The sequence below is a fragment of the Pholcus phalangioides genome, unplaced genomic scaffold, assembly GCF_987345545.1.
Source record: "Pholcus phalangioides strain wild (caught in Gottingen) unplaced genomic scaffold, Ppha-v1.0 ptg000020l_1, whole genome shotgun sequence".
NCBI classification, from domain to species: Eukaryota; Metazoa; Arthropoda; class Arachnida; order Araneae; family Pholcidae; genus Pholcus; species Pholcus phalangioides.
This window is the reverse complement of record NW_028301613.1, coordinates 8,245,279-8,272,726: the sequence shown is the minus strand read 5'-3', so window position 1 is coordinate 8,272,726 and position 27,448 is coordinate 8,245,279. Positions and strand designations below refer to the sequence as shown.

The 27,448-nt window shown below is 34.8% G+C and overlaps 1 protein-coding gene across 5 annotated transcripts in view; it reads right to left on the bottom strand.

Annotated features, from left to right (window-relative positions):
• The window catches only part of LOC149070925 (uncharacterized), a 35,725-nt gene that overhangs the window by 2,773 nt on the left and 5,504 nt on the right, over nt 1–27,448 (bottom strand). For 4 of the 5 annotated variants that reach the window (XM_089248626.1, XM_089248625.1, XM_089248624.1 and 1 more), the window contains exons 3-14: nt 25,161–25,225; nt 23,650–23,793; nt 19,378–19,518; nt 17,096–17,182; nt 16,824–16,923; nt 15,315–15,575; nt 14,582–14,705; nt 11,604–13,902; nt 10,208–10,275; nt 6,402–6,489; nt 5,784–6,123; nt 4,216–4,341 (exon numbers count right to left, since the gene is read on the bottom strand). In XM_089248626.1, coding sequence (XP_089104752.1) covers nt 4,216–4,341; nt 5,784–6,123; nt 6,402–6,489; nt 10,208–10,275; nt 11,604–13,902; nt 14,582–14,705; nt 15,315–15,575; nt 16,824–16,923; nt 17,096–17,182; nt 19,378–19,518; nt 23,650–23,793; nt 25,161–25,225 — 3,843 coding nt within the window. Of the gene's footprint in view, nt 1–4,215; nt 4,342–5,783; nt 6,124–6,401; nt 6,490–10,207; nt 10,276–11,603; nt 13,903–14,581; nt 14,706–15,314; nt 15,576–16,823; nt 16,924–17,095; nt 17,183–19,377; nt 19,535–23,649; nt 23,794–25,160; nt 25,226–27,448 lie in introns of all 5 variants that reach the window. The other variant, XM_089248629.1, reaches the window with a different exon arrangement.

The window sequence follows — 27,448 nt, the reverse complement described above, 5'->3', positions numbered from 1 at the left end:
AGTAGTTGAATCTTTGCTAAAAGATACATGAGTAATAAAACAGATGCATCTTCGTAAGGGAATCGGAAAAAAACCTGATGAGGATGCAGCTTCGCAAAAGATGACAAAGATAATAGTAATAATAATCTCAGACCTCGGAATATAATTGTCAACTCCATCTAGTGATGAGATAATAAAGTAGAAGGATGGCTGTACAGAGATGGCAGCACATGTATGACAAATTATTTCGTCATATCTGTGAAAAAAGACAGAAAAGTCTTCGTGTCGGCAAATGCTGCCGTAGGCAACACCATTACGTATATCAGCGACGGCAAATGCCGTCTTAACCACTTGACTGGTGAAAAAGACAGAAAAAAGCCTGCGCGTCGGCAAATGCTGTCGTAGGCACCAACATTACATATGGCAGCGACGGCAAACGCTATCATAACCACTTGACTGGTTAAGAGGGGTTTTACAGTACTATGAAGAGAAATGCCAATCATTGTGAAATGCTCTGTACATGATTATGTATTTCTATGGATTCACTCTTATATCAAGAGTGCATTGTGCAGGTAAAGGTCTAGGGCAGAGGTTCTCAAAGTACACATCACAGTTTCTAAGAGAATCGCCAACTTCTGTCAGGGACATCACAATGAGTTAGTGTATAGATGCGCGTGTCCATTCAGTTCTTTGAAATAGTCCTTTTCTACACCATTCTAGGAGAGCAGCGGATAAACAATGATAAAGCAGCTAAGAAAGCAGTGAGTGGCAAAAGCTAGACAAGTTTGATCTCAGTTTGATCAAGTTTGACTTTAGTCTAGAGTTTGATCTCAGTAACTAAATGACCCTTGTTGGCTGAAGTTGGTTTTTGGCTATACAGATTAAAAGGAAGCAATCTTTCCAGCTTCAAAATTCATGTTGCAGAAAGCGTCATTTCCACAGTATTCTAAAGATACAGTAAATTGCCTATACACGGGAATGTAACCTGTTCTGCCAAGCCAAAGGGGGTGATGGATGAGCCCAAGTGGAACATGAAACACCCAACCAACCCTGTCCTATATTGAATTGTTTGAGTTATGGTGGATAATCAATTATAGAAAAAAAAATGTGTCAAGTTTGGAAAAACCCAAATTTATGAAGTTTCTGCCAGACCCACACACACAAACCAAGCACATATTTGGAAAAAGCATAAAAAATCTTATAAGGTGCACTAATTTCATCAAACATCTAGATTTAATTAACCAGTCAAGTGGTTATGTCTGCATTTGCTGTCGCTGCTATACGTAATGGGGGTGCCTACGACAGCATTTGCCGAAGCACAGACTTTTCGGTTTTTTTCACATAGATATGACAAAATAATTTGCCATACATGTGCTGCCATCTCTGTACAGCCATCCTTCTACTTTATTATCTCATCACTAGATGGAGTTGAACACTTATATTTCAAGGTCTGAGATTCTTATTACTATTATCTTTGTCATGTTTTCTTCTCATGTTCCCCATTGTTTTTTATTTCTGATTGCCTTGCTCAGATGCATCTGTTTTATTACTCATATATCTTTTAGCAAAGGTTCAACTACTATGGTTCCACATAAATCCATCAACAGCATTTCTTTTAGTCACAGGACATTATGACCGCCCCTCCCCACTTTTGGGGGGTCATATTATGTCTAGACACATTGGAGCTATAGAAAAACATGCTATAAAAAAATATTTTAATATTTCAAACTTCCAAGAAAAAGGGGAAAAAAAAGGTAAAAAGCGTGCGCATCTTCAAAAAAAAGTGGGCACTGCGGGTAACGCTCGGAGAAATTAATTGGACAGTTGACTGGTTAAAGGCCTCAAAATCTGCAAGGTTCAAAATTGAATTTCCGCCAAAAGTTTTAATCTCCAATTCCGTAAATACCCTTCCAGCTACAATCAGTCAAATTTACCAAAAGCATGTTCATTGCACCAGCTTTCAAAAGAGCCCACAATAAACCATGTGTGTTCTGGTTCAGGAGAAATGTAGCCATTTATTTACATATACGTTACTGATATTAGCAATGTCGAAGTAGACAATTTAGTAGATTTTGGCAACATTTTGATTTCACACTTCACCAGTCTTTCAGCACTTGTAGCTCCCCATTTAATCCAGATATCCTGATAGAAGGGGGTGTTACCTAATAGGATTTTTTTCTGCAAAATCAAATTGTAGCTAAAATCTGTAATCACCAATTACAAATTTTCATCAAATACGTACTTCGATGAACCGCGATATCAGTGGCATCTTTTTAACAAAAGACTAAATTTTTCCTGAACCAGACCATTCATATGGTATATTGCAGGCTTTTTTAAAAGCTAGTGAAATGGATAAGTGTTTGGTAATTTTACCAGTTGCAGCTAGAAAGGTATTTGTGGAATTTGTGATTTAAAATTTTGGCGACAATTTAATTTTTAACTTTGCTAATCTTTCAGCGCTTGTAACATGTCATTAAATCCAGATATTCTGATGAAAATGTGGTGTCACCTTATAGGATTTTTTCTGCCCTTTCTATATATGTCTTTAGTTTGCATGTAGGTCTTTCAGACACTTTATAGATTCAGGTTTTTTTCCAAACTCTACACATTTTTTTTTCCATAATTTATTGTCTGCCTTAACTCGAAAACTATTCGATATAGGACAGGGTTGATAGGGTGATAAACGAGTCCAAGTGGAACATGAAACAATCTCTTTTAGTTGGTGTGTGTGTAGAACAGGTCACGTTCACCCTGTACAACAATACTCATGAGGCACAAGAAACACATTGTTATTAAGGAGTTATCGTTATAGATAGAATATATTAACGCTATGCAAAGTACATTGGCAAGGGAGAATTATGTAGTTATATAGGTGACCAGCTGTAACCCGCGGCTTTGCTTGCATGAATTTGGTAATCCAAAAATTCTTGCTTTAGGGAGTGAAATTCGAGAAATTCTTTCTTAGTGAGTCTTTACATCATAAAATGAAGATACTGACCGAATTTCAAATTTATAGTTTCAGTGTTGTTCACTCAGCATGATTTCTCTACATAGCATTTCAACCCCCTTATGACTCTCTTAAGGGTCAAATTTTGAAAAACCTTCTTAGAGCGAGTCTTTATGTCATAAAATACCACTACTGACCAAATTTCATGAATACAGCTTAACTGGTTTCGGTTAGGCGTGATTTCTCTATGTAACCACTGAACCCTCTTATGACCCCCCCCCCCCAGGGGTCAAATTTTGTAAAACCCCTTCTGAGTCAGTAATAAAATAAAACTACTGACCAAATTTCATTAAATATAGCTTCAGTGGTTTTGGCTCGGCATGATTTCTCTGTATAACCTTTGAACCCCTTTATGATCTTCCTCAGGAGTCCAATTTTGTATTAAAAAAACCCTTCTTCTTTATATCATGTAAGAAAAATAGGACCAAAAACTCCAGCAGTTTTGGCTCTGCATGATTTCTCTGTATAACCTTATACTTTATTTTATATATACATATATATATATATATATATATATATATATACATATATATATATATATATATATATATATATATATATATATATATATATATATATATATATATATATATATATAAAACTGTCTGTATAACCCCCTTAGGAGTCAAATTTCAAAAAACTCTTTCTTAGTGGGTCTACTTCATAAAACAAAAATACTGACTGAATTTCATATTCATAACTCCAGTGGTTTCGGCTCGGCAATGATGAATCAGTCAGTCAGGACATGTCATTATATATATAGTTATATAGGTTTTTCACTGTATATCCACACACACTTCAACATATCATAAATTCATTGTAGCTGACTTGAAAGATAGATGGCAGCACTTCCAGGCTATGATATCTCTTTCCAATTTACCCTTTGGAGGGGGTGCAGGCATCTTCAACCTGTTGCTTGCTATCACTGTTTAATTATATCAATCTACATTCCAATCCAAGCAGAATTGTTGGATTAACATCATGCTGATTTGAGTTGGTACATATGTTGGAGTTTTCATATGGGTGCTCTTCTGATGCCAAACACAGATGAAATTTTTGGTGACCTGCAAAATGTTTCTAAACATAACTGTATGTAACATAACCATTTCTAAACATGCTGTACATGCAATTCCATCAAGACCTTAAATTGTTGGGTAAAACAATATAATTATTAGTATAAAATTATGTTGCACAAACAACAGTTATTTTAATGTTTTGAGTAAAATTACTTTTAGAGGAGGAGGAGGAGGAAGTAGCATTTTCTCTGTTTATCTCTTTTGTTTTCGGAGTCATTTCAGTCGACGTGCTGCAAGTACTGCTGAAGCAACTTGATGCTTGGGATGATATCAATGAAACTGAAATGTGCAACCACAAAATAACAATAATAAAAAAATGATAGCATAAGAGTCTTTGATGACATGATTGTAATACGAGTCGTATTTAGTAGCAATTGTGCAACAGTGAGAAAAACTACAAAACATTGCAAGCTTAACCTATGTATAACATCTCCTACATGCTGCATATTATATCAATTTATTGAAGCAAATATATTTTGAACTTTAATATTAATTTCTACACATTGTTATGTAACTGTTATGTAATTTAAGAATAGTCCCCCCTCTTCCCATGCTTATAGGTAATATGTAAGTACCGCACAAATATGTACTATAAACATGAGCACTTAAAAATATTCCTCCTTCAACTACATTGGTTGTTACAGTATTTCAATGTTTGAAAACTGTGATCTGAGATATTGTCTTTTCAGAGGTCAGATATGGACAGATATTGACAAATTTTGAGACCTGGAATCAATGAACCATTTCCATATTAAGTTATTGATTTCCTTGTTTCACTTTGTTTCCACTCAATCCCTACTTTATTTTATAATCGCATAAAATGAGATTTTTGTCACCAGCATAATACAAATTACAGTACATTCATTATACGTTCTGTTTCATATTGAGAGCTGGAGAGGGCTCATTTGTAAGCCAAAGCTAATAAAGATAAGAAAACCCTTCCATAGGTTCCAAGAAATTAGAGTGAATGATAATGATAAAAAATTACAAAGATGAATCGACAGTCCCCCAAAGAGACAACACTCTTACCCATCCTAAAATTATACCCATTTAAACAGGTTTTCTCTACAAAAACTGAACAAATTTTACCTCTGTTTTTACATTAAACGGTGTCTGTCAAAAACTGGTTTCCCATAATTGAAACAGTATTGAATATACATACCCTTTATGAATGAAAACCGGTCTTATAGTCTCATCAATAAGACGATAAGACCGGTTTTCATTTATAAAGGGTCCGTCTTAAGCAGTTTTCACTGTACTTATGAGAATAACTAAAGATTATAATATCAAAATACAAGTGCAGGGCTGGACAAATCCTGGGCACCAGGTCACCAACTAGAAAATCGGTATTGGCACCTAAAATTTTCTAAGTGTGGTTGCTGAATTGGAATAAATTTCTAAATTGGAGTCTGAAGGTGACAAAAAATTTTCTGATTTCATTACGCTTATATTATTTCATTGATATATATATATATATCAATATATATATGTATTTAACATTGGAAAGGTAACATTATTTAGGAACCATTTTGCTTGAGCAAAATACTGTGCATACCCAATTTCTTAGGGGTCAACCCTAAGAAATTGGACTGGCACCTAAATATTTTTTTGATTTTTCAAGCCCTGTGTAAAACCACATGATTTTTTTTTTTACAAAGAAAATATATTAAGCATCTTGAAATGTTTCACACACTGTGATATGCCCGAATTCCACTACTTACCATGCTCTTCGTCCGGTGTATCGGAAGAGGAAATCTCATGACAGAGAAATGATAACATAGATGCAGAAAACCTCCCTCCCACTTGCGGCTGTTCTGAATATTCTTTCTCCACTAGAATCCGCTGTTCCTCTCCGCTGTCACTGACAATTCTGACGCTGCTCTGAGAGATTTTCATGCTTCTCAATGTTGATTCTGTTTTCATCTGAGATGGCTCTGAGATTTTGGGGATGATGCTGTGAGAATCAGAGATCTTCCCCCGAGTCTCAGTTGCTAAAGTCTGATGAAGTGTCAGCTCATCCCCAATCAATGTTATATCAGGTTGCTCTAATATGCCTTCTTCCTATAACGATAGGAGTACTTTATTTTAAACTAAATTTGCTGAATCATATAAATGCTAAAGTAACAAATAAATAACATTATTAATGAATTCGAAGCAGGAGACCATGGTAAATATCCTAGTGTCTTGCATCCTATGGATAGATTGTGGTAGGAAAAGGAGTTAAAATACAAAGTTAGAAAACTGCTTTTAAACCACTTTACATAGCTAATCAGCTTTGAATATGTTGAGGAATATTATTAAAAACAACAGATCGTATTATCTAATGTAGATAAACTTACATTTGATGAATCATTTTCTGATCTAAGCGGTGTCGAATGAAATCCAATTTTCGACCGGCTGAACATATTAGACAAACTATCTTCAGAACTGTAAATGAAAGAAAAATGCCACAAATAGTCAGGAAAATTCTCAATTCCATACGATATTCAGTGAAAGTTATGTATTTGCACTCTTTACATTCTCTTCGTTTTCTTAAATAATAAAAACAAAAAAACCACATTATTCTGATGACCAGTGATTATTTTATGCATTAAATAAAGCTAATTGGTTAAAGTCTACTCACTATGTTTCTAAGTAAATTCCAGACAAGCTACACAATAACAACAGATGACCAAGCTCCAACTAGTATTAAAACCCAGACATATCAAAAGTGATGTTAAATTAAAACAACTCTGTGCTGCCAGAAAGTGAAATACTAATTCATTCAGACCAGACCTTACTGGCTATCACCTTTAATGTCAATCTACTTATAATGTCAGTTTCCCAGGTTCCAGCCAGCACAGTTGGCAAATCACACATACTTATCAAGTCACCTTGCTCATGAACTCATTTTTTATTTCCCAAAGGGTTAAGGTCAAAACATACTACACTGATGTGACATGATAATTACGTCAAATTAGTGTGTTTCGACTTTGATGTTATATTAGACTGTACAACCTCTGTTCATCTGTTCATGATGCCCTGAGGAAAATGTATGGAAGTGAACTTATCAAATATCAAAATTAAATTATCTCTTCGCCCCCCCCCCCGTAATTGGTCCATTCATAGTCAACCAACATATCATTGTCTGCATTTGTATAGATCCATGAAGCAGTTGGACCAGTGTTTCTCAAAATATGCATCATGGCTCCTAGAGATATCGCCAACCTTTGTCAGGGACACTGCGGTAAGCTGGAGATATTGATTGCCATGCCAATCTGTTTTGAATTAGCTTTTTTATAAGGTAAAATATCTACTCAACTATTCTGGAGAGCTGCAGATTAGCTATGAATTGGGCAAGGGAACCGCAGATAATTAAAGTGTGAAAATCACTGAACTAGACCAAGGATTGACAAATCAAAAAAATATATATTTTGTCACCAGCCAAACTTATTTTTCTGCTCAATGCAATAGTTCTTTCACAAGTTGAAGGACATATTGTAATGAAATCAGAAAATTTTGTGTCATCCCTTGACAATTTAGTAATTACAGATAGAAAATTTTAGGTACCAATATTCTAGTCATCATGGCAACTGGGATTTGTCAAGTCCTGAGCTAGGCAGTGTGCCACTCTTAATATATATATATATATATATATATATCAACAAAACAAGGTGATAGACACATCTAAATGTCAATAGATTTCTGTTGAAACAAACCCTATTTCTTTCCTACACTGGGTGGAGGGAGAATCTACTGAAAAGCCACAGGCATGAGAGTATTATATAGCTGCTTCTGGAATTTTCATCATTGTTTTTACATTGCTGAGAATACTGTACCATTAACTGTAGTGCACATCTAAGTTTCCAAGGATGATGTCACACTATGCTATCCATACAAACGTTTTTAACAGCTGGCTGATGCAAAGATATAATTAGGAAAGAGAGAAAATTCCCTGCAGCAGGGGAATTTTCTCTCTTTCCTCAATATATCTTTACATCAGCCAGCTGTTAAAAACATAGCTAATCAGCTTTGAATATGTTGAGGAATATTATTAAAAACAACAGATCGTATTATCTAATGTAGATAAACTTACATTTGATGAATCATTTTCTGTGTGTTGTTAAAAAGGTTTGTATGGATAACGAAGAGTGACATCACCCTCGGATAAGTAGTCATCTGGTGGCAGTATCAGCAGAGCTTTGGTCTGAGTTAGGTCCGACTGTCCATGTATAGTCCCGTTCAGTGAACACAAGCTCTAAGGAAAAATTGAGATATTCGTTGCCTTTGTAGTCTAGTGCACTCACCCAGAAAGTGAGAGGACATAAGTTCGTTTCCCCACAAGGGCAGTGGAATTTTCTCTTTCATAAATACATTTTTGCATCAGCCAGCTGTTTAAAACTGGTGGCAGATGGCAGCACTACACATAACAAGCATTACAGAGAAACAAAAAAAAACTTCACGTCAGGTTTCACTACACGTACACGCACATTCCCGCATGTACTGATTCGTTGGGGGTTCCGTGGGGGGGGGTGTTGGCGGGGTGCATGTGTGGTGTAGCAGTAGTAGGTAGGGCCTCCAAAAAATGGCTCGGGGATCCATGATGTTCTTAAGTCAGCCACCTCGTTGGGCAGTTTGCCTGTTGTGGCGCTGTATTTGTATATTGTATAAAAACCTTCACATCTATGTTTCTTGCAAACTTGGTGTATTGGCTCAAACGACAAGGTAGTATCCTTTGTAGTATCCATTGAGCTAAGGGTACTGACATCAGGAATGCAAGTCCAAGAAACTGGTTTTACACGAGAGCCACAAAATGGTTTTTTGGAATCGAGTTCTAAATTATATGAGTAACTTTATTTTGGGCCACAAGCGTATACAACTTTTTCAGTCCACAGGATGGAAACTTGTATGGGGAGACAGGCAGGGGTGGATCTATGGGAGGGATATCACCCTTATTACTCCTCCCCAAGCAAAATGCGATAATTCATGAAATTTTTGGAACTTCTATATGATAATACCGAAAGAACAAATTCAAGAAAACTTCAATTGAAAAAACGAGTAAAACCAGGGCATATTTTTCAAAAAAGTCAAGATAAAAAAAAAAACCAGAAAAACAAGACTGTCACAGAAAATACAGAACAAAATATGGGACATATGGTCACACCATGCTGAGATCCTTTTTTTAGAGATTTGTAAAACCACCCCTCCCATCAGAGAGTTTTACATCTGCTCCTGGAGGAGGGTAATCATATGCCCTGTATTTTACAGAAGGTTCACATACTTTTGTTCATCCCAACAATCTTCTTATAAAAGTCCTGTTTTCCTCTTATTCTAAACAAAGCTTATGTGAATTTTTGAAATCAAGAATTAAGATTATTTTCAAGACTTAAAAAATTATGTTACGACTCTAATTACCACAATTAATCGGTCATTTAAATATGTAATCATCTTACATATTTATCAAACTTTTTTTTGGTGAATTAAATTTTTATTCACTGCAACTTGACAGTAGCCTTTTATTTTCTGTCATTGGTGATTTTTCAGCAATTTTAGCGATAGATGGCAGCTTTAATTGCCTATGACAATATTTTTAGCTACAATTGACAATTTAAGTTGCATTCAAGAATTTTTTGAGATAATCGCTGTTATCTCTTATGCATCTCAATTTCCTTTTTATGAAAGAAATATTGTCAGCCTAGGCATTTATTGAGTTGAGGAGGGGGGTATCGATACTTTTCTACAGGAACCCTTTGGTGGGCCAGAGGTTTTGCATCCCTATATGTGAATTCAATTATATTAGAGAAAAAGTTTTTCCCTGAAGATAATCTAAATTCAAAGTTTAAAAGGAAAAACAATAATTTTGAATAGCATCTACAATTCCCATGAAAATAAACTACACAAAGATGATATTTTTCTCTATTAAAATCATTTGTGAAAAACTAAGATTTAGTTGAGATAGATATAGTTAGTATAGATAGTATAGATTGGTATGCTACCAATAATAATGAAATGTATATCACTGTTGACAAAAAGCCAATATTCCAAACCCGTGAAGGTTTGATGAGTCAATCTCTTCATTGCCAGACAAATGGTAAAAATTGCATTTGCAAAATTACACAGAAATGATATTTACAAAAAAAAAAAAACTGCATGTCCATAAGTTTACCTGGTACTCTGTAAAGCAGCTAAACGTAAATTTGAACGAGCATGGTTCTTCTTCTCTTCAACAGGTCTCTAAAATATGAAAATAATAATTCTTTCAATATAACTATTTAGCACAATATAATCCAACTGTTAACGAGATTGGTCCACTGGCCAATTCAAGAATTTCATCCCGCCCAAAATTTTGAAATATATATTTTTCAAAATATGCTCTAGGATAGTGATGGGCAAACTGGCTCGCTTAGTGGTAAAAATCCGGCCCATCACAGATTAAAAAAAAATAGTATAAAACATTGTTTCAGTGTTTTAAGAAAAAAATTCATTTAAGGGGTATGATCTATTTTGCGTATAGAAAATATAGTTGTGAAAATTTAAATATAGATTGATTTATATAAAAACTTAACTAAATTTGTTAAAATATACTTACTGCATTTATTTTTTCACAGTTGTAAAGGATAAGTCATTCTCTCATTTGCAATGAGACCGTCTTTTGAAGTACTTTATGCAACACATTCCGCCACCTTCTTTTGAGCATAAAATTCCAATTACCTATTCCCCCTTCTTTAGCCAGCACGGCGGGAAATTAGTCAAGGAAAATTCTTAAATGTTGTATCTTTACTTAAAAAATCCATGAAATTAGCTAAACACATATCGTGATCTTTATTAAATCTTGCTTTTCTTTGGCATGCTGGAAAAGGACCAGACCCCAACATTCAAAAGGCTGATGTCTCTCAAGTTTTATGGCATGTTGGCTAATGCAAAGGAACATGATATGAATCGATGTTCAAACATGTCTGGCTCACAAAATTTTTTTGTTTTTTTTTCCTGCTTCCAAAACGTTTGTCCATCACTGCTCTAGGACATGAGGTTAAATGCAATATGTATACGAAATAGAATTATATAATGCACAATTGATTTTGATGCAACGATAGCTGTGCAAAAAGTACCTTTGCACTAATAAAACATTTCCAGATTAATTTTATCAAGGCCTTTTCTTGTTATTTGGTACATGAAGATGCGATTTAGTTCTTATATAGCTGGCCAAAAAAAATTATGTCTTTCTTAACCTTTTTTGTCATTAATCATTGACTTGGTTTGTACTACATTTTTTAACTACCCCCCCCCCCCCCAACATCCAGAAGTGAGACCTTTTTACCTTATTAAATTGATTTCCGGGTAAATTTATAGAGATAATGTTCGAGTAAGTTCATAGAGATAAAACTTTGAAGGGATAAACATATTTATAACATTATTTAAGACATTTGTCTTAATGGACACAAAATGAACACCACCCAACACAATTCGGCTACCTAATGGGTATAGTTAATGGTATCCATCAAAATAGAATTTTTAAACAAATAAACGTTATGTTACTTCCACAGTAAATAAAAATGCCATACCTTGCTCTTATCCTCAATTTGTTGCAACATTTTTTTCAGAACTGTGACTTTCTCATCGGACGACACACTTTGGATAGGAGATGTCAGCTCAGAGGAATCTTTGAAATAGGCCTTTTGCTGCTTTAAAACAATATCTCTTATCACAGAAATCTTCTGGGCATCACTCAACATGTCTCTTTTTGTCTCTAGACTTCTTGCTGATGATGAAGTGTCGCTGGGAGTTCCAACTGATGTTGAAATGCACGAATCTTTGCTGATATTCCCAGAAGATATAGTGCTGTGTGGGGTTAAAGGTTTGAAAGAGCTTTCATCATCTGAAGAGGTAAGTTGCTCATTGGTTTTCAACGAACAACTGAGAGGGGGGTTTTTCACAGTGGAGATTTCACCGAATTTTGATTCAATTTCTTGATTGCTTGACTTCGACCATTTGTTATCTTGCGATTCAATGACGCTAGGGTATTTAAACTTATCATCGCTTGTGCCAGGTATTTTCTGATTTACAGTGGTTGGAATGTAGTGAAATTGGGAAAGTTTGCTGCTATTGAAACTGCTTGAAATATTGGATTTCGGAAGAGATTGCCGTTTTTCAGAAAATTCAGAATTTACTGACATTAGGCTACTGTCGTTCGAACTCAGAGTATAACATGGAATAGGTGGTTTAAAGGAGCTTGCACCAATGCTGAAGTTATCAATATTATTTTGTTTATGCCCTGCAGATGCCATTGCATTTTTATCACTGGGCCAAGAGTCAGTATTGGATGGTGAAAGTTTAATGGAACTTGTGTTGCCAAGAGAGAAAGGACTTTTCTCTCGTTTTTCAGTTTGGGCAGCTATGGAAGGATCTCGTATCATGACAGAGTCGCTACTGGGTACTTTGCTCTCACTACTCAATGAAGAAGCATGATGAGGAGTCAATAAGCTGAAACGAGAAATATTGTCACGTGAATTGCAACTAGTAGTATCCATCCCAAACCTGTCAGTTGCAGAAGGTGTGAGCAATGCTGCAGTCGGATAATAAATGTTCGCAGTTAAAGATCCATGACTAGTCATATCTGATGCTGCTTCAAGCAACAAATTACCACTTCCTTGATTCTTATGTGACTCACTGAGTTCTGCATCAGACGAATTTGAGCTCTGAGCAGATAAACTTGAATCTTTGTTTACTGCACTGTCTTGTAACGTTTCTCTTAATTTTGAAATTTGTACAAAATCTCTCTCTGGTGATTTTTGAGGCAAGATAGTAATATCCTTGAGTAATTTCAATACATTGTCAATATGATTGTCTATTAAGTTAGCAACAGGATATTTGTATTCAGTTTCTGATGAGTCTGTAGATTTTTTTCGATGCATCACCTTTGATTCATCATCTTGGGCAGCAGTTAATGATGAATCAAGTTCTTGTATTGTGCTTAGCTCATGGTAGATGAAAGGTATATCATTTGATAGAATCGGGACATCATCTTCTAAATCTGGAATAGAATTGTCACCACTTCCTTGATCTTGATCTGCATTGTCATCTCCCAGATTAAAGTGATTCCTTTTCAACTCTTGAATTAATTGTTGTCTAACTGTTTTCAAATTATTCAGCCGTATCTTTTCATCTTGCAAATATGAATCGATATACTCTGCTGATTCATCTATCGAAGATTCATCTCCTTCTTGAGAGAGATTAGCAATCAGTGAGAGAGACTCTACTTTTTTCTCTCGAGGCCAAGAATTGACGCCCAAGAAATCGTCGCCGACTTTGGTCACTAAAAAATCGCCACCCACTTCAGTTATTATATTTGTAACAAAGTCTTTTTGTGATTTTTCTGATGGCTTTTCTCGGATGGGATCAGAGAGGGGAATGGCACAAATGTAAGGTTTAGATATAGGCACTGAAAAAGCTGCATCATCCTTTGCAGAATATTTTTTTGAAATATGATCAAGATACGAGGATGTATTCAAAGAACTTGAATCATTGGAAAGCGGGGGAAGTAATCTTAAGTCTGTTTCATGAGTTTCAAAAAAAGGCACATGTTTTTGTTTCACTCCCTCAATTTTATTTAAAGGTTCCACAATTTTTGGCTTCCTTATATTGTTATCATTAGAAGAAGCATAGAACACATTTTCAGTCGTGTATAGACTTGGAAACATAGTTGGAGCATGAACTGGTGATGCAGAATCTACACAACTTGATTGACTGGAAATTATCTCTGGTTCTTTTTTTAACAGAAGGTCTTTTACAACACTGAAGCATTTTCGTGGTGTATGGAAGGCACCTTGAGATTTTGCACAGCTCGGAGAAGGCATTAACAACCTTGAAAGAAAATAGATGAATATTATTAGGTAAAAAAATGACACTAACATCACAAGACAGGTTTACAGGCTGCTATATTCAAAAACACAGGCTCATACATGGTACAGTGGAATCTGTATGAAACAGAGGGTCGAGACTGAAATAATATCCTGTTCAAGACAGGTTTTTTTTTAGTCTCTTACAGCAGGGCCGAGCAACTGCCCTGGGCAGCAAAATTTAGGGAGCAGCAGTTTTAGGTGGGAACAAAGAACACGTTACAAAATTATTAAATTTCAAAGTTGTGTGGGGGGGGGGCGAAATAATGTGCCCCAAGCTGTAAAAATCTTACGGCCCTGCATCCATCTTGGTAATTTTATACAATAAAGCCTACTTTTTTTTTTGCTGCCAAAGATTTATAATGGTTGGCACAAGTTTTTATAGTACTATCAAAAACTTCCAGCCATTCAAGCTATAAAATAAATTTCCTACTTAGAATATGTATATACAATGTTACATTTTTTCAATAAAAAGTAATTCAGTGGAATAAAAATTCAAAGCAAAACACTTACTCTCCTATGCATTATTTCAGCTTTTCACATGCAATATCATTCAATAGTAAACTAAATTATTCAATTAGCAAGAGGTCATAGAAAAAAAAAGAATTCAGAATATTACAACTGATATTTAAGTAAAATACTACCCTGCATTAGTCTTATTTTTAGGTGTCTCAGCTGCAGCCTGAACTTCTTTGTTGTCACAGGCGGGACCTGCTTGGACAGCAGCATTTTTCTTTGCTGTGGCACCATCCGAGTCATGCTTTCCAGCTAGAGACACATTTGATACTTTTTGTATAATGATGTAAGAATGATGATGTACATAAAATTTAAACTCAATAAAAAAAATTAAGGCCTTCAAAAAATACATATATCTAATGTCTATCAAACACCCAATCCCTAACTAGATTTGGCACTGTGTTACGACCATAGAATAAAAATAAGTAAAAATGGTTCTTCAGAAAGAACTTTGATAAGTCTGATTTTGCTACACAAGCGAACTTTGCTGTACTCAATTTAACTGTACCTGAAAATGAAAGCATCTTGGAGCGGTGTTTGTCAAACTTTTGACAGCTGCGGCTGCCTGGTAATCATAACCCACAGTGCTCTAATGACAATATCATTTTCAGGGGCATATATTTGTCTAGTAAACATTTGACTTATTGCAGTAGGCAATCACTGAATAGGCACATATTGACACTCATGGTAGGGGGCTCAGTGCTCATCCTAGAAAAACTTTTAGCCACAAACCTGTGATGCACAATTTGTTTACTTGTCTTAAAGGACTAATAAAAAAAATTTATGGGGTAACCCTGAACAAATAAACATAGAAAAAACTTTGGAAAATGCAAAGAAAAAGTAAATATATAACATAATTACCTAATTTATTGATATTTAATGCTCTTAGAGGAGGCGAGTCACGAGTAGGCGGAGAATCAACATAGGCAGTGTTGAGAAGGTCCACATCAGAGTCTCTTTCTCTAGTGGCAAAATATCTATCTTCAAAGCTTTCTTTTCTGAGAAAATCATTGTATCTTGTTAGATCTTCTGAGGATGAACTTTCCACTTTGCCAGCTTTTTTTGGTACAAAACGCTCCTCAAGTTCATCAGTATACCCATCTAAATCTTCTATAGCATGTTCTACAACAAAGAAAGATGATTTCATGTGATTGCATATAGATTCATGGAAAGGGATTGGTTCTCAAACCACAAAAGCAAAAACAATGAAGACCAAACTGCATAAAAATTTGTATATGAAGCAAAAGGTTTTCCCTCACTCAGGTTCACTAAAACATAATAATACGAAAATTTAAATCTTTGAAGGTAAACTATAAATCGATGAAAAATACCAAAGTAAATAATATGTATTCACATACAGAGAGAACGTCAGATAATGCTTAATGATTTAAATAATTTGTTGATTCTTAAATATAGTAGGTCTGACACTGCAATCTATCAAAGATCTGACAAAATTTGTTTGATCCATTTTAATTCTCAGAAAATCATGTGTTTATTTAGTTGACTCTCTTTTTCAATGTCATTTACTCTCAAGATAGGAACATTAGAGACTTACAATTATCTTATCTGTTATGGGGGGGGGGGTCCAAAACATTTTTCCATAACTGTGTTAGCAATTTTAAACAAGCTTTCTCCTTGCTACTAAGATAAGATGTTTTGGCTACGTTTTTCATACATCCATGCTGAATTTAAGTTTTAAAAAATACATTACAATGCATCAAACAAGTAATTTTTCTTTCCCATCACTAAAAGCTAGAATAATAAATAACATAAATATGAATTCAAATATAATCAATACAAAGTGATAATAAATAGCAGTGGTTAAAAACTGGTTTTTTTTGTTTAAAATTAAATATTGCTTTCACAAATGCATTTCTAAATTTTATTCTCAGCAGTTCTCAATTTTATTTATTTCTCGGCAAGGAATTCAAAATTTTGATGTGGTGCTCATGGCAATAGTAGTGGGTCTTTACTACTCGAGTAAAAGTGTACCATAGGATGACTGAATTACATTTCAAGCTCTTATAAAATTTCATGTATTTGATGTGCTACAGCACATCAGCAACTTCACTGAAAAGTTCTCAAACAATTCTTGACAGGAACAACTAAAGTGACAAAATTTGAATTCCACATATGTAAAGATGCCCAAACAAAAGAGATACAAGGTCATTCACAGTTCTTTCAAATTGTATGGAACCCTTATCTATTGCCTTGTAACAATTTTTTTTTCTGGAAGTAGAACAGCACACATCAATATTTTATTGGGAGGGTCAAAAGGATGCATAGAACTATTGTTATGCTTGTTAAATTTACATTTCCCACGTATATATTATTACTAAAAAATACGAAAATGTTGATGAAAAAATTTACCCTTTCCGCACTTCAATATCTTTTCTACTTTTTGTTCCAAAGCTGCCTGCAAATTATTTTTCACCATTTTATCAACCATCGGACACATAATGGACATACCCTATAAAATATATGTTTATGTGATGTTAAATCAGTGAAAAAATAATCTTACAAAATGCATTTTAACCCTGGTTGAATAATTCCCTTGGTTTGGGGATTTTCCCCATTTAAAAAAATAATAATTGAACAATATCCATTTCTAACAAAAATAAGTTGCAATTATGAATACTTACCGGAGCCTTGTATGCAGCATCTCTAGCTTTCTGTTGCCTATGGACTCTCTCTGCTTTTTCCAAGAGTTGAAGAGTACGAGCACGCTCCTGTAAAGTAATACAGTGGAACTTCGGTTAACAAGTGGTTTGGTTAACAAGCAATTTGCATGATGAGCAAAAATTTTGACTCAGTTATCAAGCGATGATTCACACTTTGGGCAAAAAATTTGCACTTTGTTTATTTATTTTCATGTCATCACAACTGAGCTGATGGTTTTTTCTTTCGCCCCACACACGTGTTATGGAATTGTGGGTAATATACACTACAGTCTCTGGTAAGAGTGCCTTACTCGGAAAATTAACACACAGTGTGAATATTTACAATACAAAATTACATGTTGCATTGCAGCCATGCTTATGTGTGCTTGAAGTTCTTATATAATTTTCAAATTCTGGAGAAAACTGTGGGCTGATTGCATTATAGAACGTGACTTTGAGGGGGCTAGCTCGTGAACAGGAGTCATTACTTGTCAAAGAGATTGTGTGCATGGGAAAGACAATGGGCTGGAGGTACATGAGGTTGACATTCAAGAACTAGTGGTGCAAAATGTCTAGAAGTTGACGGTAGATGAAGTTATGGATTTATTTTGCACGCACCAGCAAGAGTTTATGGACAGTCCCTCACATGAAATGAGAATAGAGAGATGTGTAGAATGTTTGGGAATCTGTGCTAAACTCTGTAGAAAAGAACCACCCAAATAAAGCTGTAGCCACGTGAGAGTCCAATGAACACTGCAATTTTCCATTTCCCAGAAATTCAAAAAAGTAAGAAAAAGCAAGTGTCATTGGATAAGGTTCTTTTTGAAATTCACGTAAAAAAAAAAAAAGTTTCAAACAACAGCGAGTCCATAAATCATCTTAAATGATAGTCCCCCTCCCTTTCATTCTTTAGAGTAAGTTAATTTGTAAACATTATCGTATTGTATGTTTAATTATGGCTATTATGTTTATTTTTATATTACAGTTATTTTATTGTATTATGTATTATTGTGTTTAATTATTGATTGAATGCCCTTTTATTAATCATTTTTATGTGAAAGATAATTTGTTCCACAATTATTCAGTTTCCATTATTTCTTATGGGGAAGTTTGATTCAAATAACAAGCTATTCGGATAACGAGCATGATGGCAGAACAAATTAAGCTTGTTAACCAAAGTTATGCTGTAAATGTTTTCCTGAAAGCAGACAAAGATTTGAGCAAACATCTTCATTGATCTAAGAGAAATATTAACATCAAGAAATACATTTGATTTTGTCTGAAACTTATGTAATAAAACTAGATTTTAGTATGCATAGGAAAAGAAATGCCGAGGAAAAGAATAATATGTATGATGTACCTGACCCAGGCTGTAAGGCCATACAGGATATAAATTAAACCGGATGCTACAATCCTGGTAGGGTGAGAAAAAAAGTAAATCCCAGATTAGAGTACCAATGTTTAGCAGTTTGAGAGAAGTGCCACTGCCTTAATGTGTCCCCCTCTTTCCCCCCAGTCTGTCCTTGTCTAGAATACAGATCATAGACCATTGGAGGAACCTGGGGGGTCAAGATGGGATAAAAATTATTCACTGTACTGAATTACATACAGGGCACCTATACACAGTAATTAATGACTGAGGGTGACGCAAAACTCCCCCATAAAAACTTTGAGGAAAGTTTAAGAACATCAATATGAACCATATTCACATGGGAAAGCATGACTGGAAACAGACGGTGGCACTGTACACTAGCTCCAGTATTAATTTCTTTCTGTGGGGGACCATCAAGTCCATTATGAACAAAACGTCCAGTTTCTGGCATGGGCTTAATGGCAAGTGCAAACCACTGCTAATATGTGAGAATTTCCAGATATCTTTGAAAATGTTCAGAAATCATCACCATCAATGTCAAGCATGCATCACAGCGAATAATTAAAGTCACCATTGCTAATATCTGCAAAAATCCAGTTACCTTTGAAAATTTTTAATAATTCATGCGTAATGGTGTCAAGCATGCATCACTGCAAATAGTCGGAACTTTAATCACCTCTTTATAAAACAGTAATATGTGTCTAACAGTTGTGATACCGTTTTGGCTAATGACATGTTTCTTACTGCTTCCTATATTGTGTTATTGCTGTCTCTTCTACCTCCTGTGAGTGGCGTTTCTGGTCAGACTTTTCTTCATGAATATGGTTCGGATTGATGTTCTCTACCTTCCCTCTAAATTTATGCTAAGCTAAAGACTGCATAAAACATTCACCTCTTCGAGGCGCTTCCTGCGTAGAGCCTCCTTATATCGTTCTGTAGCAACAAATTCTCTTTGCTTTTCTACTTCAGCCTTTTCCTTTTCTAATCTCTTCAATCTCTCTTCTTCCACAAATGCAGCCTCAAATGCTGTTGGCTGATTGCAAAATTGACTGTGAGAGAATGATTTTACTTATGCAAATACACCAGAAAAACTGGCCTAAAGCAATTTTGAAATGATGAACTATTTTTTTATGAATGCTGTGTAATAAAGGGATCAGATAAATGAGACATGCATGATACAACTGTGAATATTCTTACAATATGATAATGTATATATGGGATATCTCTCCTTTTTTTTTTTATTACAGTAAGGCAAACAAACTTGGTGCAAAATCTAATTCTCGGATGTTTTGTTAACTAAAGGCAAAGTTCATCTGCCAATTTTCTCATTTTAATGCACAGAATCAGAATAATTACTTTTCATACCTACATGGTCATCATGATTGATATAAAACTTGTTCATTGACTATTCGGTGATCACAAAAAAAATTGTTCTCTTTAAAAAGAAAAATATTTCCTAGAATTTCGTATTTAACAGTAAATATAGCTTTGGTTTCCATAAAACAGTTTAACTGGAAAGATTGTTTTTTAAACAAAGCTGATGTTTTCGCTTGTAGCAATAAAAATATAAAAAAACACACACACACACATCTCCTCTATAATTTCATACAAAGTAATTTTCTTGTCTTCAAATTATATACTGTTTTACATATCTCATCTGTTTTTTTTTGAGAGAGATATTGGAGTAGAAGTAAATATTCTAAAGTTTTATTTGTAAAAAACTGTTTTTCAAAGATTTATGGGTAGCGTATCAATGCATGTAGAAAAAAAACAAAATTACTATAAAAATTTGACAAACAATCCCTCCCTGTTCGTTGAGATTTCATTATTGAAAAATTTAATTTGCATATGCATATTATACACTGCTGCAAAATATATGCAGTGAGGGTAAAACACAGGGTGGCTATAGAATCACTTTCTCTGTTTGCAAACATCTGCAGCTATAACTAAAAAACAAAATGGAACCACATTTCATACACACATTGTGGAAGGCATGGGGAGATGAATTCCACAAAAAATTTAGTACCAAAAGTTGCAGATGGGGGAGATCTTGGTGCTGTTAGGACCAAAAAAAGAAGTGAATAATTACAATTAGCACATGCAAAATAGAATATGCAGAACTTCAATAATGTTTTAATAATAAAAAAATTAACATACTAAACCATTATGAATGAATTTCTGAACTCAAAAAAAATATTCTGTTCATAAACATTAGGGTTCTCTGGATGAAGTGCAATATTTTCAATGTTTTGATCCTGCATACAACATATTGCATCCAGTGTACGACGTTCTCTACCGCTGTGTGTAAACTGTCGGTTTGGATGTTTGTAACAACCCATCCTATGTTGTTTTAAAGCATGCAGATTTTGAACACCACCAGCATACACAAAGGATTTAAGGTACCCCCCACACAGACAAAAGTAACATGAGGCAATATAAAGGGAATGAGGTGGCAATTCAATCAGAAAATATTCATTGATAACTGTCATTACCCAAATACTGGAGTAAAAGTCACTGTACTGAACCATGAATATGTGGCTGTGCCCCATCTTGCATAAAAACTACTGCGTCCAAAAACTGTCTTTGTTGCAATTAAGGAATGACAAAATTTTGCAGCAATTGACCATAACTTTTGGTATTAATGGTACAAGTAATAGGACCTGTCTGCGTTACAGGGGTGGGAAATGAAAATTTGATTTTTGAAACAGGAAAAATTATTTTTGTAGCAGCAAAAATGGTGTTTTCGTAACAGCATTTATCAGTTTTGTAGCACTTTAAAATTTTGATAGCAAATAAAATACACAGTTTTTATGTACATATATGCAGTAGGATTACTTTTTACTAAAAAAAACAGTGTTATCTCAGCTCAAAAGAAGGGGGTGCCCCCCCCCCCCCAAGGCTCAAAATAGAGATTTCCTCTAAAAGAAATAATTTTTTTCAATTTTTAAATCATAAAAAAATTGAGAGATTTCTTGATATTTATATTTTTAAATTCTCTAAAATATCAAAAAATGAGAGGCAGAGACATTTTCAAATATGATATTTCAGATTTCAAAACTAATTTGAAAATGAGTGTTTTTAGATTTAGCTTGTATTTACTTGGTGATCACTAATTAAAAAAAATTATCAAAAGAAAGACTTGACACACTCATTAGAAAAGTAATTATTTTTCTTGATTTTACCACTCATGCAAGTCTAAGTTGTGCTTTGTACGACAATTTCAAGTACTTTTGAATGTTTGATCTTGCTTCTTTTACCAGAATTTACCCATTTCATATTTAAAATGTTTCTTTTTGAGTTCGCTCTTGATCATTACCTCAGTTTGATTCAACATACTTTGAGATAACTTCTTTTGCTGGGTCATTCTTAGAATATTTATTAGAAAATTCTAAGAAATTTGATAGTGAGTAAAAACTATAGAATTAAATTATTTTTAATTTAAACTATAGAAAATAATTATTAAACTATTAGAAATTTAATAGACACCTTGAATTTACCGACGGCTTTTGCGTTGCAACTCTTGATGGTGAAGACGGATTCGTCATTGATGTTTTTCCAGTGTGATAAATATGTCCTTTTGCAAACTTTTTCATTCTGTTAAAGGCTACATGAATGTTTCTTCAAGTACAGTCAGTCAGGAAAAATCGACGCAATTTAAAGAATAAGTAAGGAATGAATAAATCAAAGGAGTAAACTTTTTTCTTAAAAAAATAGCTGGAAACAGCAATTGAAGGGGTTTTTTTACACTGTTCTGCGAGTGAGTGGCAATTCGCATAGTTTGACCCCATTTTATATGTTTTCAGAAGCCTGGGCGCCAAATCCTGGGAAGAGGGTCTAGCACTATTTGTAGTCCCAAGAAATAAAATTATGGGGAGGACAAATAATGTTATCGGAAAGTCAGCTTTTGTGATACAAAGTTTCTTAAGGGAAATTCATCTCTTCGCAATATTTTCCAAAGCCAATCAATGTTGATCCATTCGGGCAAAAAACATTAGCACATAGGTGAGGCACTTATCACAATGTTCACAAGACTGATCTTATATAAATAGAAATGCAACATTTTCCATTAGAATTTCCATACAGTAGCGTAAGGCATATAGATTTTACGAGACATTGCTTGAGCACTTGGACCACAACTGGTCCAAAAGCTAGTCTCTGTGTCATCAAACACAGCAGTAGCAGCTTCTGTTAGTACTACTTTACAGCACACCAGCTCCAGTCATATATATATCGCCATATAGCAATTTCCAACCAGTGGAGTTGGGCAGGAAATGAAGACTCAATCCATCTGTGGTCGCCCCAGGCTAAGTAGGTAAATAACTTGCTTCTGACATTCTATGCCCGGATTCAAACCCATGAACTTTGATTGTAACCTTCATTGTGGAAGACGAGCATCTTACCACTGTGCCACTCGGGCTTTAGTACATAGTCTGGCACCGCTTTCAATCCTTTGCCTGCTCCAATTCTTGGTGATAAAGTTTTCTAGAATTTCTTAATCATAGCTCTCTGTGCTACAGCAGATATTGGACTTTTAGGCAGGTTATGAAGCTTTCTAAATTCCCTAAGAGCCGCCACAGCATTACACTGTCTAGTGCGAAACAGCTTTATGAGTAACTAAGTATCTAGTTGAGGTGAAGTAGGGCACGTATCAAGCACAAATCGAAGAACTGCCAACTGACTAAACGCTTGCTCTTCCATTTAATGAAATGAGTGGCAATGTTGTTGTTGTATGCACTAGGCAATTTGGCAATATTTACAATCTATCTAGATATGCAAATTTTCTAGTGCGTCCATGACTGCAGTGCCAAAATCTCCAATCAGACTTTTGGTAAAAATTTTTCCCCTATTTTGAGGCATTTATTTCCCCATGTCTTCCACAATCTGTATGTGAAATTTGGTTTTATTTTGTTCACTAGTTATAGCTGCAGCTGGCTCCAAACAAGGAAAGTCATTTTTTGTCTTTTATTTAAAATTTTAATTTCTCGGAAAATAATAAAGGCAGGAAATTGACATACAGTTCAAACTTTTCAGGAGAACTAAACACATTTGAAAATCTGAGTAAGAAGTAAATGGCTTACAAAAAAGTTTTGTAAAATCAAGTAAAAATAATTAAAATATTTGATTTTTGTTCAGTTAAAAATGACTGAATTTTAAAATTGCCTACCACTTCAAGACATTCGTTGCGAAGAGCCTCCTCATATCTTGCTGCAGATTCCAGAAATTGTCTGTCTAGAATGTTACTTTCCTCTTCGAATCGCTGTAACCGCTCTTCTGCTTCTTTTGCACGTGCCTCCTTGTACGCTGCATTCTGATTGAAATATGGATTATTCACATGATCATGAAAAAAAATTAGTCATGGTAAATAGAACAAAATACTCGAAAAATAGCTCGAAACATATATACTGATATCAGCACAAATTACTCCAACACTTACACCAATTCAATTTTTCCTAGTTTTTGCTGTACATGGATCATTATATGCTACAGGTCGTTTATTGGGACAAACTGCCAAAACTGGCAATGAAAAAAATAATCGATTGGGACTGTTTTGACAGTCAAAAACATTGACTTTTGAGATCTTAATGAGCATGACTGCTTGAATATTGAGTTTACAGAAAGGCTTCAAAGTCCCTGCAGGTAGGTTATCTCTATCATCTCTGTTTTATCATTCCATTAAATAATATTTAACAATGTAAAACACAAAAAAATTTTAACTTTTAAAAAGTAAAAAAATTAACGTTAAAAATAAAAAGATTATCCTTCAAATCGCCACCACGCATAGGAATTCATTAAGCAGCTGTTGAAAATAAGAATGGTAATTGAGATATTAACACTTGATGAATGAGAGACAATTTTGAGAATGTTGATTCTGACAATAGATAGTTGCTTTGGAAGATTAGCGAAGAAATGAAGAAAAAGTCAGTAATTGGGGACTGTCTGCTTTGGTATTCTAATGAAGAGTTGTGTTATAATCTAATGAGATTTTACTTCATTGATACAAGTTAATAAATGGATAGACACACCAGGCTACCATCAAAAACATTTGCTCTAAAGCTTTGCAATTTGAAAAAGCATGACTATCAGGACTGGATGAATCTCAAAAAATTTACACGCCCAATGGCGCACAAGAAACAAAATAATAGATGCCTGAATTGATATTTTATATGACTGAAAAATATTACTAATATTATTACTGGATTTATTTACTTACTTCAAAAATTAAAAAATAATGATTTATTTGCCAATATAAGAAACCTAAAAATTTTGAAAGAAATACAAAAATAATTCAATTTTCTGCCCTGTTGGCACCACACAGGTCTCAAAATATTAAGGCTGTAAAGATATATCACCATACACAGACTGCCTAACTAATTCTGTGGAATTTCAAACATGAGACATGTGTATAGGAGCATTTGCACCCTTAATGATTTAAAAAAACTGAAGTATTTTTTTACATATCTGGGTCGGGCGTGTAGCCAAAAAAGTTACATGCCTGATCAAAGTTTTTATATGCCTCAGGCAATAGATTTGTCCGACCCTGATGACAATGGCCATCCTGTGATAGCCAACCAGTAGCCATCATACCTAAAAAACATATTAGTAACCCATAGTAAAACTTTTTGCAAATTAACTACATAATCCACATATAAATAAAGAGAATAAGTAAATGCTCACTTGATCATACACACTAGATGTTTCTTTTCTCCGTGCTGATGACTCAGAACTCTGGCTTGTAAACCCTATATATAGATGTGAAACCATGGATATGTTATATTATTATGGTTTCTTCGAAAAGTATCCGACCATGATTTTTCACGCATGAACCAATGAAGCTAGGGAGGGGTGGTTAGGTGCACACACAAGTAGACAGTTGTAGTGTGCATGCTTGAATTGTTTTCTGCCTGCAGAAGCTGTGTAACAGTACCTGCTACTAGCCAGTGTAAGGGTCCAAGGATCTGTCTCAATTTGGTCGATTGTGACAGATAGGAAAATATTGTGTTTCTATTGTTTTGTTATGTTATACTTTTACTCGGCACTATTGGACAGACCTGGCCAATTTGTCCCATATTGTTGAGTATTGCCATTTAGATGTTGCGTAATTTTTATTATTTATGTACAATGTTAGAACATGTAAATTTCCTTGTGATGTCAAATTTTTTCATATAAAGACAAAGCCTTTCTGTAGAGATCAACTAGTCTGAAAATTTCTTTAATTCCTGTTAATATACGGCTCATGATTAGTCTGCACAAAAATACTTGTTGCAGCTAATCTCTCCAACTGACATGTTTTAGTCTTAGCATTTAGTACCTGGTCAATCAGTCATCACTGGCTGGTCCGGAAGAGTTCAATTCTCTAACATGTTCTAGTAAGTATATTCTCTAGATGCTTGATTCACATTCGACTATCTGTTGTGATGGTTGGACTGATTGAATTCCTGCCTTATATGCTGATCTTCTCTACAAAATGGACAATCTCATGTCCAATAACTTCTCTCTCAACATAGCTTCATAGACTTGCTCAAGGTTGTGACAGTTAAATTCTCTCTGTGATCACTCGTTTCATCGACAGTGATAAGAGTCTATGATGGATTTCTTCTTGCCTGCAGGGATAATGATGATCTCCTCCCTGTTACTGTGCGTGACATGAAATGAGGTCTCATATACTTCAAATTTTTAGAAGTTAAAGTCTACATACCGATCGCGATCAATGCATGATCAACAAACTGATGTCAAACTTAGGAATTCAGAACTAGACAGTTAGTGAGAAATTTCTAGTCATAAGCCATATATAATTTTGTTTCTTGTAAATAGTCAGAGTAAATTGAATGTATTGAATTAAATAGTATGTTAAATGAATCGAGAGATAGACAGCTTTTTTTTCAGCCCAATATCAAGGAAATATATTTTCTGGATATTATGTTCAGGTGAACTTGGAAGGAAGAGTCATCAGGTCACAGCCGGGACTAGAACTCTGCCCTTTTGCAAACTGGGAAAGTATGCTACTATCTACACCACTGGAAACATCAACCTGCCCTCCAGTGGTGTAGATAGTAGCATGCTTGCCCAGTTTGCAAGAGGGGCCTGGATTCAAGTTCAGGCTGACACCTGATGACTTTTCTATCCGAGTTCACTTCAGCATATCCAGAAAATATGCTTCCTAGAACTTTCGAATCATCTTAACTTTAGCAAAAATTAAATTAAAATTTGAATTAGTCATGAATAAATCTTTGGTGAAAAATTTACATTTTGTTGTCAGCAAATATTTGGATTAACTAAAACTACCAGGAGTGCACCAAAGTGTTGCAACTGTCAGTCATGGCAGAGCACAATGAGTGAGGAAGAGTAATTGAGCTCCATCACATTTTCATTTTTGACAAAACGGCAGGAAAAACTTGAATGCTACTGCATTAATTGTAATGGAGCTTTTAATTACAATGCAGAACCTCTTGGTAGTACGCCTTGGTGATGGTTGAGCTGTGTGGTGTATACTCATGATGAACAATGACACGAGAGTCAAAGAAGATGGTCAGCATGGTTTTGAGATTGAATCTCCTGAGATCAAATTGTCAGTTGAAATGGAATGAACGGATCCAATGCTAATGCTCGTCTCATCTGCAAGTTCTCTGGTGATTCAGAATCATGATCACTTGGCTAATAATGATCTCATTTCTGGATGGTGAGGACCTATCAAAACATGCTTCACTCTCCATTGATGTTCAGCCATCTATGTAGCACTTGTACCACTCCTTTATCGGTGTGGTGCTCATTTCTTCATCTCTGAAGGTCTTTGAGTATTGTGAATTGTTTTCACCCGAGAATCAAAAAGCTTCACACAAAATTTATTAAACACAGTGTGTTGTTAAAGTTTTTCCTGCTATTTTGTCAAAAACAAAATATAACAGTGCTTACGTCCCCTTGCTCACTCATCGGCAGTCTACCAGAAGAAATTCAAGCATGTGCAC